General features: G+C 36.4%; 1 protein-coding gene across 3 annotated transcripts in view; it reads right to left on the bottom strand.

Annotated features, from left to right (window-relative positions):
• The window catches only part of HPSE2 (heparanase 2 (inactive)), a 614901-nt gene that overhangs the window by 261342 nt on the left and 340150 nt on the right, over window positions 1–13409 (bottom strand). For all 3 annotated transcript variants that reach the window (XM_059899970.1, XM_059899972.1, XM_059899971.1), the window contains exon 4: window positions 983–1156. In XM_059899970.1, coding sequence (XP_059755953.1) covers window positions 983–1156 — 174 coding nt within the window. The remainder of the gene's footprint in view (window positions 1–982; window positions 1157–13409) is intronic.

The following is a 13409-nucleotide window of genomic DNA, read 5'->3' as shown; positions in this document are numbered from 1 at the left end:
TGTTCTAAGGTTTAGCAAAATGTCTTTTTATTAGGAATCAGAATATTTTCAAATTTATACTATCCATAATTTTAACTATAACCCATAGTAGTTGACTCAATAATATTAGAGACTCATGGAATCTACAGAATATCATATGTATCATACATACATGTATATCACTAGGAAAAATAGTGTGATTTAGGAACACTGTGTGTTCCATGGAACATTGTTCCATGAGATGATAATAGGTCTCTCTCTCTCTCTCTCTCTCTCCCACACACACACTCCCACACACACACACCCACACACACACAGTGCAATGATTAAACAGGACTGGCTACATAATTTGCAGGGCCCCATGCAAAATGAAAACATGGATCCCTTTATTTAAAAATTAAGATGGCGATAGCAGAGCATTAAACCAAGCATGGGTCTCTTCTAAGCATGAGCTCCTATGTGACTGCACAGGTTGCATGCCCCTGAGACCAACCCTGGTTAAATGATTTAAGAAATGCTGGGTTAAAAAAATGTTATACAGATTTTATTGCAACAGGACTTCTCAAGCCTTTTACATGCTAATGTGCATTATGAACCTTCAAGAAGTACATATACTGTAGACCAGTTCCCAAATATACTTGACCAAACTCTTTTGAATTATTATAAGGGTCATCTTGTAGGACCAGTGTTCTATGGAGATTGTAAATTTCAGCTTAGGCTGAGCAGATAGGTTGTATCTGGTTTAATATCAATTTGTTAATCATAAGTCACATTTGGCATTTCCCCTCTGTTTGGGATAAGGTAACTAGAGATAACTATAGACGCAAATGGTGGGCTTCACTAAATCTACTCTCCAACTGTTTGGTCTTTTACTATTTGGAAGGTCAACTCAGTGGTCAAACAACCCAAGTGTTTTCTGGGCCACTGTACTAGAGATGGTCTGAGCCATCTTATTTTTTACCCTGTATCTTGTCAATTCAGAGGAAACAACATCCTTACTTACCATTACCCAGCTCCCAAGAAATGTTGTACTTTTTACTGGCGCTGTACTTCAACAGACTCAGGGCACTAGAACTGTTCCAGGAGTTATTGGGATTACGACGCAGTGCATTTAGAGCAAATATCAGGTGGAGTCCAGAGCAATCAGCAAAGTTATAAAGTTTGTCTAGAGACCTGGCTGGGAAGAAGCAGAGAAAGGCTTGTAACTTTCAAATCAACATCCCAACAAAAGGAAAATATTAGCTACTACAAAAAGCCTTTCTATGAGCTTCCTGCTGATAGGAATTACACAGAGGCTTCCAAAAGGGACTATTACCTTTTGGTTCAGGGTACATTTCAAGGTGATTTTCAAAAGCAGCACACACAACTCCAGATAAAGTTTGCAAATTGACAACCAAATCTAGTCTATAGTATATTTTATCTGTTAACAAAAAATTGAATTGCTAACATTTAGAAATGGGAGGATATCACAAACTAGCTAGATTTATAGTTTTTCTCAAAAAATCAGAAAATCTGGCACTGCTGGATCTGTACTCCTTTATGAAATGATAGGAATAGTGTCAGGAGACAAGGCCAGGAAACAATGACTGGCTGGGGAGTCAGAAAATAGCTCAACCTAGCAGCACTTCCAAAACAAATCTCACTCAATTTCACATTTCTAATATTTCTGAGAATGGAAATACCACAACTACTAATAGAAATATGTTCATTGTTAGGTTGATCCCAGATACCATGAATGCTATTTACCATATGTCCCATATCCATCCCATTCCTTCACTCCTATTGCCACCATTCTGGTTCTGGCTCTCATTTCCATTTGCATGAATTATTACAAGAATGTACTTGCCTGTCTGCCTCTAGATTCTTCCCAGATTGCCAGATTCATCTTTTCCCAATCAATTTCATTAGTTTCACTTATTCCTCAAAACCTTAGTGGATTTGCAAGACCTTTGTTTTCTTTAGTTCAAGGCCCCTACAACTCAACTATAATTTTTCCCCAACTTCAGGTCACTCTATTACTGTCAAAGAATTCTTTGCAGGTGTTATCCAGTTCTATTTATTATAGAATCCCCTGCCCCACTGGCCTTTGTTCTGATTATTCTCATTCGTCGTGCCTTTTCTTTCTCTTTTAAACATATCCAGATTTTACTTGTCCTTTTATACAGTGTTTCACAAAATATGGATGACATGATTTTAAGTGGTATACAGATTGAAAAAATTTTTAGGTTAATAATTATGTACAGGAGTTCACATTATCTTAGTACTCATTATCCAAGTCCCTAGAGCAGGGTTTCTCAAATGGGATTCTGTGGAACACCATGTGGGGGTCTATAAATATCATTAGGGGGTTCTGCAAAAGATGACACAGAGTGACCAAGGTGTCTCATAGCAGCTGTTATAGGTCTTTTAGTCCTACAAAGCAGGACCATGATCATTTGGTTGAATCCATTATCAGTTTTTGAAATGGGAGACAGGGTTGCTGCCATTTTTATCCCCATACATGTACAAGAAAGTGTTTTTTAAGAAGCATCAAGAAAAAGGATGGAAGTTGTCTCATTTTAGTTGAAAATAAAATCCATGGGAACTTAACTCACATTAAACCCAGAATCAAGTAACTAAGCAACAACAAACAGCATAGTTCCACATTAAAGAAATAAACTTAATTATTAAAAGAAAAGGAAATAAACTTAATTATTTATTTTTATTTCCAAAATAGCACTTAAAATTAAAATGCATTTTTAGGCCTATTAAAATGATCATGAAACCAACACATGTGTATACTGATCTTATAATTATCTACATAATCTGACCATGCCACTCAGTAAGAAAATGGTTTCTTCCAAAGTCTCATAGAAAATGTTTTCTTAGGCTATAATTTTATTCATATTGCTTTGACATATAGTTTTAGTAACTTTACTATTCAATACTGTAAATTTATTTTCATATTGAAAACCACATTAACATAAATTCATAAACCTTATTTAAATAACCTAACAAGCCTATCTTTAGAAAAATTATATCCCATTTTGGCTTAAACCAGTTACTTAACAAAAACATACTATGTTTGCCTTATAATTTTTCAAATTCATAAAAAGGAAAAAAGGGATTAATTTCAAGAATGAAAGTTAATTACTTTTTCTTTTCTAGAAAGGTTGTCTAAAAGGTCATTTTCGGTTTTAAATAGGAAGGAAAAAAAACTAAGCTTACAGCTTACCATATATCACGTACCATACCTCAACAGCATTTATATGATAGAAATTTGTGATAATGTTTTAGCCTTACATGGGTAAGGCACCAAAAAATCAAGTAGAACATTTTAAAAAGAAAAATTGAAGTTTATTCTATCCATACCACTGACCTTTTTGGGGGAACCCACAAAAGAATAGGCTAAAATGTCAGCCAAACTAAACAGATTCTCAGGAAAATATCACTCTATTTAAAAGAGCATTGGCAATTATTATTGGATTATAATATCTACAACTAAATGATTACACTGACATACCATGAGCTTTATATATAATTTTTATCCAGAAGTTCCCTGAGACTTGAGAATATTTCAAGTGTTTCTCTGATATAAAGTTTGAGAAGGCTGTCCTAGAGTTAAAGGATGCATAGGAAAATAAAAGTAATCCTAACACTAAAATATTCACTGTTGAGCTGAGAACTGACTTAAACATTCCTTCCACTTGGCAATATCCTCACTAATCAAAGCAATGATGTTTTCAGTTTCTCCAATATAAGGCAAACTCAGTACAAATCTGTTGGAAAGCCAAGTTGCAAATGTGAGAAAAAGACACAGGGTTTCGTGAGATCAGTGAAAATAATGTTTGATAATTGCTTAAATCACATGCAAATCCACTAATAAGTAAGGATCTAGAAGAATTTTATCAGTTAACTGAACAAGAGAAACCTCACAAGAGTGATAATAAAACAGGTTGCTCAAAAAATAATTTTATTAAAAGATCATATGAGGTCTACTTTGATGTTTTTTAATACTTATGACTGTGCCACAAAAGTTAAATTATTTTATCAGAAAAATACTCAATATTCAATTAAATATCATTTAGTTCATTCAAATTGTTCATAGCTGCAATAACAGCTTATAATTTAAGTATAAAATGAAATACACTTATTTTCATAATTTTTAGTTTTATTTATAAACTAAAACCCTAATCAGACTTTTGCATCAAAATTTCATATGAATGATATTCTTTTTAGGTAGATTAATCCCCTTTAAGTGGCCTTTTTCTAGACCTAATTGTCTCCATATGATGAGGATTATCTCTGTTTGTTTCATATGTAATAGAAAAACATACATCAAACACAAAAGCACATCAAACCTGTGATTTTATGGATTTGATGGTTTAAGACAAGGAAAATGGTATTTACCAAAAAAGTGTCAGTATAAAGAAAAATGTGGAAAAATAACAATATAGACAGTTTGTTAATATGGCAAAAATTGAGAACTAGAGAGCTAGAAGTTTGGGAAATACTTTGTGAAGGATAAGTTTAAGTCCCGCCTCCTCCGTGAAGCCATTCCTCAGTGAACCCACCAATCCACCTACAGTGACCTCAGTCTTCTTTAAACTCAGGGTTTACACCATTTGTTGGCATCTGAGCGCCTGTGACATTGTCTTACCTTGGGATTACCTCTTGATTTAGTCACTTCTCCAGAGTGAATGGCATGTTTACCCAGTTAAACTGTCAAGTTCCTTAAGGCTGGTACTGTATCTCATTATATCCTTCACAGCATCTATCAGAGAACAATTTCCTGCCTTAAAATCATGCTTAGGAGTTCACACAGCCCAAATCCTGTTTGTTGCATAAAAATGGTCTAGTAAGAAACTGAAAGTTCCCAATGAAAGATATGTATAATAATTATTATTGCTAGTTCAAGAAATATACCCTGAAGTTTCTTTTTAAATGACATATATTTGAATATAGAGCATTCAGTAGATGCTCAACAAATGTAATCTTCCTTGTAACATCTCCTGTCAGGTTCCATCCAAGCAAGCAGATACTTAAAGATGACTTCTACTCTCTCCACCAGAGGGTGCCAATGCCTTTATATCCTATAGTCAGGTTGTCTTGGCATCTCATAGGAACAGAATTTTAAGGAGTCTTGTCTAGCAGGCAATTAAAGATGAGGAGCTGGAGTCTTAGAGAGATGGAAAAGAGAGGCTTGGGAGTCATCTATATAGTGCTGAGAAAGTTGATGCTGTGAAACTTCTTGAGAGTTTTGAAGGACAAAATGGTAGGACAAAACATTAAGAAGTGTCCACATATAAAGGTCAGGAAGAAGGAAAAAAGGGGGGGGGACAGAGAATAAGGAGGAGAACCAGAAATGTAGAATTAAGGGACCCAAAAGAAGACAGTTTCAAGGAGGTGCTGGTCAATTACAGTAGATGTTGGTGAGAAATTGAGGAGAAAAAGGAGAAAGAAGTAAACTTATTATGGTTAATCAAAAAATGAGATTAGACTCTAGATTTAGGTTGGGGTGTGAACTTAAAGAATGAATGGTAGAGAAAAAAGAATAGACTCTGGTACACTGAACTTACTTCTTGAAGTTCTGTGGCAACAAAAGGAAGAAAAGAAACAAAATAATGACTAGAGTAGTACCAGAGATAGGTTAAAGTAAAAAAATCAAGAACCAAGACTGCAATCTGTCAAAAACCATTTTTTCAATGAGGCTAATCTCAGCTCTATATTACAAATGGATAAGGTCAATGAAGTCACACTAAGATATAAATGATGGTCATTTTTCTCAGTTTCCTCAGCACTTGGCACTTTAAAAACAAAATAGACAAACAACAATCCAAAGAACAAAAAATAGGGCTCCCATTAATCTAAGCAACGAGATGGCTGGAATTTCAAGTAGGATTCATTCATTTATTCAACAAATATTTACTGAGTACCTACTATATGCCAGGAAATATTATAGTCTCCAGGGTTATAGCCATGAACAAAACAGAAAATAGGTCCTTGCGCCACGGAGTTTACCTCTAATGTGCCTGTAGTGGGGGTTGATGGAGTCTGTAAAGCAGGGTAGGGGATAGTAGAACCACTGGGGGTGGTATGTTATTTTAAATAAGCCTCATTGATAAGATTAACATTTGAGCAGAGACCCAACGGAGGTTAGGGAGCAAGTCAAGGGGATAACTACGGAAAGAATTCCAGGCAGAGGGTATAGTAAAGGCAAAGACCTGAGACAGGTAAGAGACTGATGATTGTGAAGAAGAGCAATGGGGCCAGTATGGCTGCCCCAGAATGAACATAAGGGAGAGAAATAGGAGATGAGGTCAGAGTGGCAGCAGGGTCAGATTGTGTAGGGTCTTACTGGCCATTGTAAGGACCTTGGCTCTTATCTTAAATGACACAGAAAACCACTGGATGGTTTTGAACATGACCAGATTCACATTTCAAAAGCATCACCCTGGCTGCTGAGCCAAAAAGAGACTACAGGGTGAATAGAGGGCAAAGGTGAGAGCGAGGAAAGTAGCTGGGCATCTATAGTGATAATTCAGGCTAGAGATCATAGTGGCTTGGACCTGGGTGGTAGCAGCAGAGTGGTGGAAGTGGTTGGATTCCTGGGATGTTTTAAAGGTAGAAGATTTACTGAAGATTGGATATGGGGTCTGAGGGGAAAAAAATAGTCAAGGAAAACTCAAGCTTTTGACTTGAGCAACAGAAAGATGAAACTGACATTTAAGAAAGAAGTGTAGAAGATTGGGAGATGGAAGGAGAGGAAGGCAAAGATCAGAATTTTGCTTTTGGCTACATTAAGTTTGAGATGCCTAACTGACACATAAGTAAAGAATTTGAGTGATCAGAATATACAAATCCAGAGTTAAGGGGAGAAGTTTTGACTGAAGATATAAATCCGGTTAAGCAAAACATTTTGAAAGGTTGGGAGACACACAGAGCTACAAAGGAGGGAGAGTGGAACTGTCATAGGGATTTTCTGATTTCCAGATAACCACTGTCCTCAAAGCAGCGTATCCCAGCCCCTGTTAATTTTACAGGAACAATTAACATTTTCTTAATCTTATGTAAAGTGCTGTCTGAACAAATCTTATAGAGGTGGCCTCATCCCTCACCTTCCTAACTGATAGCCACCTCTAAACTCCTCTTCTATAGAAATTACGGAGGCACAAATGTCACCTGGGAATTAAATAGTGACTTGCTAAGTGATTTTGGCTTCCAATGTGTGCTTCCCCAGAATTCTGTCAAGATGAGGCATTAAAGTCTCTTCAGAACTCAATACCTAGGAAAGCATCCCAAGTATTAACTCTACCCCAAACAGGCCCCTTTCCATTAAGTGCTTTTTTTCTTTGGAGGGGTTGGGTGGGGCAGGAGGCAGCTGCCTCAGAGGATGTCAAAGTATCACCTGAGCTCTGCTCAAGTATGTCCCATTTCTACATTTTGTTTTTCATGAGATTTGATAATCTGTTCATATTTTCATGTGCTCACAATTAGAATAAGCTGACAGTACGCTGTTGAACTCAGCACCCATCTCCCCTTTTGAAGTTCAGTACTGTCCTCTAAGAGCTAAGAGTAAGAAACACATGTGTAAATCCTTAGCCACACAGAAAAAGCACTCTCCCTTCACATGAAATTTTCAAAAGAACAAATAGTTACCAAGGGGTATTTTTGTCCTTTTTGCCAATTTAGAAATGAATAAGATTGGACTGAGTCCTTAAAACAAGTAAACTATTTTTTCTGCCTGATACTTGCTTAGACTTGGCCAAAACGTTTCTCAAACACTAGTGTGATGAACTTTGGGTCATGTTAGAACTCCTCACCATTCCTTGACAAACCACATTATTCCATGGCTCTCGTTGCTCTAAGCTTTTTATCTCTGCCTGGAATATCCTTTCTCCTCTTTTCTTCATTCTTCATAGCTTAGGCCTATGGCCTTCTCTGTGAGGTTTTCCCTGATTCTCCAAGGTAGAGACATTGGGGCTCCCTCCTCTCATCTCTCCCAGCTCTTTATTGGCTCCTGCTACAGCAATAGACAACCATGCTATCATTGTTCAGCTCTGCGTCCCTCTCTAAAGGCAGACTGGAGCATTTGCCAAAGAGAAGGTACCATGTCTGCTTTTTTAGCATCCATTTCAGTATCCAATACACAATAAGCCTTAATAAATGTCTGACTCCTGCAGGTGTTATTTAGGCCCATTCAATACCACTTGCAATCTGTCTGCACCCTATATATAACCCAACCTGAATTACCATTATTCATTGTAGCAAATTCCCTCGAGATTATGTCTATTACTACATGCTGTTAAATGCATTCAAATACTCTACTTATTGCCTTAAGTGTTCATTTTGGAATGAATAATATTGGGGAGTCATATGTGACTATTCAATAGAAACTGGAAGAACAGAGGAATTTCTAGTGGAAGCTAGGCAGACAGATCCTGAAGGAAATGACAGCTGGAGGCTGTTGTCTGCTGACTTTACTCCCCACCACTGGGCAGCAAGTATTTCTTTGAAGGGAAATCTGAGCAATACATCTCTGTATCTATCACAAATAAGGAAAGAACAGAAAGCTAATGGCTAGGATTGCCAGATTTAGCAAATACAAATACAAATAATGCTACTGCATTAATACAAGTATGACCCATTAATATTTGGGACACACTTATGCTAAAAATTATTCATTGTTTATTTGAAATTCAAATTTAATTGGAGGTCCTGTATTTTATCTGACAACTCTACTAAGGGCTGAGTCTTAGAGTAGAGCCACAGTTGTCAGGAGAGAAGTAAGTGGAATTGTCAAGAAGAGATAAGAGAAAGTCATAGAATGATCCAAGAATCAAGATGAAAGAATAGCAATGAGATCCAACGAAGAAGGTGATTTTCAAAATAATAAGGTAATATAATATCGAATCTTGAAAAGCAAAGAAGATACATAAAGGAAGATAAAGACTGAGAATTACTGCAGTGACTCCCAGACCAGAGATTTAAAAAGCTTCAAAAAGGAATGGACCCCAGTATCAAATGACACAGACATGCAGAGCACAGCTAAAATATTTGGGGGGAAGAGGGGCGAGTGAGACATGTCTAATTAGCTGTGGTACGGCATGCCTTGCCACAAGATGGCACTCATAGTTCCTCTTTTTCTGAGCTTCTATCAATAAACATTTTGCAAAATTTTTATTGTCATAGAACAAAGAGATATCTTATGTTTCAAAACTTACATATAACCTTCTGTTTCATGTTCTATCATTTTTCCACAGCTTATCATTGTTTTTCCCTTTAGAATATGAAGACATAATAAATGCTAGAATTGGGTGGGGGTGGGGGAGGCATTAGAACCTGGAGGAAGGAACAAATGTAATGCTATAGCAGATACTCAGTACAAAGCCTTAACAAAAGGACTGGCCATCAAACGAAGACTGATGAGCTTCAAGAAAACTAATACAGATAGAAATGGAAGCCAGATTGCTTAGTGTTGAGGACCGATAACGTGCTGAGAAAGTAGAGACTATGTGTTTGGCACATCTGCTGGGAAACACAGGATGGAAGACAGGTGGACTTTTTCCTTATAGGTAATTACTTCCCAAATCAGAGTTTGTTTGCCTTATTCATAAGTTTCAAATACTTAACCAAAATACCTATTAAATAGCAGTTGACCTCATATAATAATATCTCTACAAAAAAATGCATTTGTGTTGCAGAGATACATCTACTTAACTAAATAACCCCTTTGGTCCCCCAATATTATAGCACTTATTTCTTTTCAAAATAACTTCATATCTATTTGTCATATTATATTGCCCACAGAGTGAATGTTTGAATGGAGGCCTAGAGAGATCACAAGATTTGACTAACACGGCACAGAAACAGAACCATGGGCCAGTTTTCCGATGCCTAATTCTGTACCCCTTCTATTGAATTATTCTTCCTGTCACTCAATTTCTATTTCAAGTTTTCCACTTATCTAATTTTATTTTTCTGGCATGCATAAAATGAAAATGGCTCTTTGAAATTACCCTGTTTTGAATATTTCCCATGCTATACCAGATATGTAACAGTTAAAAATTACCTATCTTCAGAATAGTATGGGAAAATATGTTCATTATCATCTCTGATTTTTTACAAAACTGAGTATAACCTTGAGCTGAACTTTAAAGAAGAACTTATAAATTAATGTACCATTGAAGAGGTAAAATCCTGTGCCTGTTGGTTCAGGTGTATACTTTTGCTAGAATACAGTCCTACCAAACAATCCAAAACAGTTTTCCTTTCAGCCAATAAACCAATCATTAGCTATTTGTTTTTATCTTTTTCTGATCATCAAAGTGAAAACATTATTTGTATCTAAATCTGTCTGAACCCTTTAGACATAAAGAAGAGTGAAATGAAGACAACTTCAGCTTTGTTTCTACCATTCACCTCCCCCACCTCAAACATAAAAAAGGGTGGAGGGGCTTCTATAGCTAGTTCACCAATAATTCCATATAAGCCAAACAAAAGAAAACTTCAAACTTGCTTTGTGGCTAGGTCTCCATGGAGGAACAGCCTTCTTATTGAGTTGGAAAGAATAAAGGGTATTTTTGAATTCACAAGTGTCTGAAAACATCATGTCTGCAAAGTGTGGTTGGCATTTTTATGCATTTAAAAGAGTCCAATGAAGCCCAGCTCCTTACAAATTCCTGCAAATAATGAAGAATGGGAAATGGTTTCTGCCACTCGGGGGTCAGAGTGGTGGTATTGCTCCAACCAACTGTACAAAGGAGACCTGTCATTTATAGATAGCTCCAAACTCTTGCATTAGCAAGAACACCATGAAGACTGGCTCTTACCCAAAGAGTTTACTCAGAGAGACATTTAATATGGAGTAAATACAGCCTCAAAGAGAACAGCATTGAAGAAGGGCTTTGCAAAGGTCGGAAGAAGATGAAATGAGGAATGTTGTTACTTAGTGCCTGTATTAAACAAATGCTTGCCTTAGCTCTTCTCCAGCACCTCAAAATGTGGCAAAGTAATAATGACATGCTCACTTCACAGACAAAAAAATAACTTGGAATGGGAAATTTTTCGTTAGGATGGGCCCTCAAGCCACTGGGTTGTTCTCAAAGTGTGTGAATGTTCTATTTCCATCAGCCTGGAGACTCTTCCTCTCTCAGGGTCATATCTACTGCTCCACAAACAGCCCAGGATAGTTTGGAAGTCAGATGTTCTCCCCAGTTAAGTTTGGTAACCCTATTTTCCCTAATCCTTATACCATGTCCTATCTCCTCAGGCCTTTGCTTTAGGAAGAAAGTAACCCATCACTGCTACCATTACAGCAGACAGCACTCTAGGTGTTAACTATTTTGGAGTCACAGGCACTTTCTATTATAAAATCAACTGGCTAGTGGTATTCAATAAAATTTTTAGTTATCCATAACATCACTCCCTACAACCGATTTTTTTCCTGCTGCTATTCATCTCTAGTCTTTGTACATATAAATGCATTCATCCATTTGACAAATATTGCTGAGTACCTGTTATGTGCCAGATATTGTTCTAGACAATGGGTTTATAGCAATCATTAAGACAGACAAGGTCCCTGCTTTCAGGGACCTATACTCTAAACAAGTAGGAAAGGAAGAGTGGGAGTGAGGAGGTGATAGGCAATAATAAACAAGATAAATTCGGATGGTGGTAAGTCCTATGAAGAAAAGAAATCAGGTTAATGTAATGGAGACTGGGTGAAAAACTATTTTGTTTGAGTAGTCAGAGACTGCTGCCCTGAGGTGAGGTGCTGAAGTGCCACACTGCTAAATCATGAAGAAGTTATATGTGAGGGATCTCAAGAATTGTAAAGTTTTTTTTAACTCCTAAGTATTTTTGTGTGTTTTTCCTAAGATCAAGGACAATTATGAAGGTATAATTATCAAAATCAGGAAATTTTCACTAAAATAACCAATAATAATCAAAATCAGAGAATAACATTAACAAAAATTAGATAACAACATTATTATCCAATTTATAGACCTAAATTTTGCTAATGGCCCCCCAAAAATGTCCTTTATAGAAATTTTATTGATCCAGCCCAGGATCACAGATTTCATTTAATTTTCACATCTCTTTAGTTTCCTTTAATCTGGAACTGTTCCCCATCTTTTCTTTGTCTTTCACAACATTGACATTTTTAAAACTACTGGCCATTTGTTTTGTAGTATTTAAGTTGGGTTTATCTGATGATTCCTTGAGATTAGATTCATGTTATACAGGTTATAAAAAGTTTGTCCTTTCAATGTAGAATATCAGTTGTTTCATTGCTAATATGCAAGGCGGATGGGATGAAAAAATGTATCTTTTGCTAGGGAGAGATCAATGTATGTTTATCCTTCAGATGGCAGCAAAAATGTCAATTCTAAAAATAGAAGTATAATGTGGACAAATCCTATGAATTAGATGCAAATGCAGGAAGGCTTTCCTTACTTGTTCAAAACCCTGAATACAGAGCTTTAGGAAAATCTCAAGAGTCACTAAAAAATTAAGGAAGAATGAGATGGAAAACAGAATGTGAGTTATTAATAAGAACAAAGATACGTTTACAAACTTCAAACAAATAAAAATAACTGTGACTGAATATAAATCTATACAGTTTAAATAAAATAGACTAAATACTTAGGTAAATAAATAAGTGCTTTTACATAGGTAATGTGAAAAGGAATTGTTAAGCATTTATGAAATTGAAATTTGTGTAGACCACCCAGTGGCAATCGCAGTCTCCGCTGTAGTGTAGCTTTCCTTCAACTGTAGTGTAGTATAGTTTATTTTGCCACAAATACTAACTAAAAGCAAACAAACAAGTAAGGTGCGGTGGGGTAGTTTGTCACTAGGAATGATGGAGAAGGAAAAGACTGGAAAGTCCAAAGTCTGTATAGAAAATATAAGGAATGAGAGTGGTAGACACTGAGCAAGAAGTACTGTCACATGAATTGAGCTATTAGACTGCTGCATCATAAGGGCCTTGAGGGCATCGACTAGGATTGTTCTCTGGTTATAGTTCTCTTTATCAATGCCTATCTTAAAATATGGTATCCAGAAATTAAATTAAAACTCTGTATATGACCTAGCACATACAACAGGACTGCTGCTTCCCGTTTTATTTCTACACCTCTATTCTATTAGTGCCTAAATTACCATCGAACCTAACCTGTGAAATTTTAGAGATGAAGCAGAACCAAGACTGTCATTTAGTTCAGTTTCCTCAGTTTTCAAATAAGAAGAATGAAGTGATTAAAGTTAACTGACTTGCCCAAAATTATCCAACAGTAATACTACTAGTGAGCAAACAGTTCAGGTTTGGAACCCCAGAAGACATCATGAAGAAGCCACTACCAAAATAACACCACCCAGGGAGCACAGGGAACAAAGCACTGGACTTGGAGTCAGAAAACTTGTATTTGAATCCCTGCCTCCTACTT

Source organism: Balaenoptera ricei, chromosome 16 (assembly GCF_028023285.1).
Source record: "Balaenoptera ricei isolate mBalRic1 chromosome 16, mBalRic1.hap2, whole genome shotgun sequence".
Lineage (NCBI taxonomy): Eukaryota > Metazoa > Chordata > Mammalia > Artiodactyla > Balaenopteridae > Balaenoptera > Balaenoptera ricei.
This window is presented reverse-complemented; position numbering and strand designations above follow the sequence as displayed.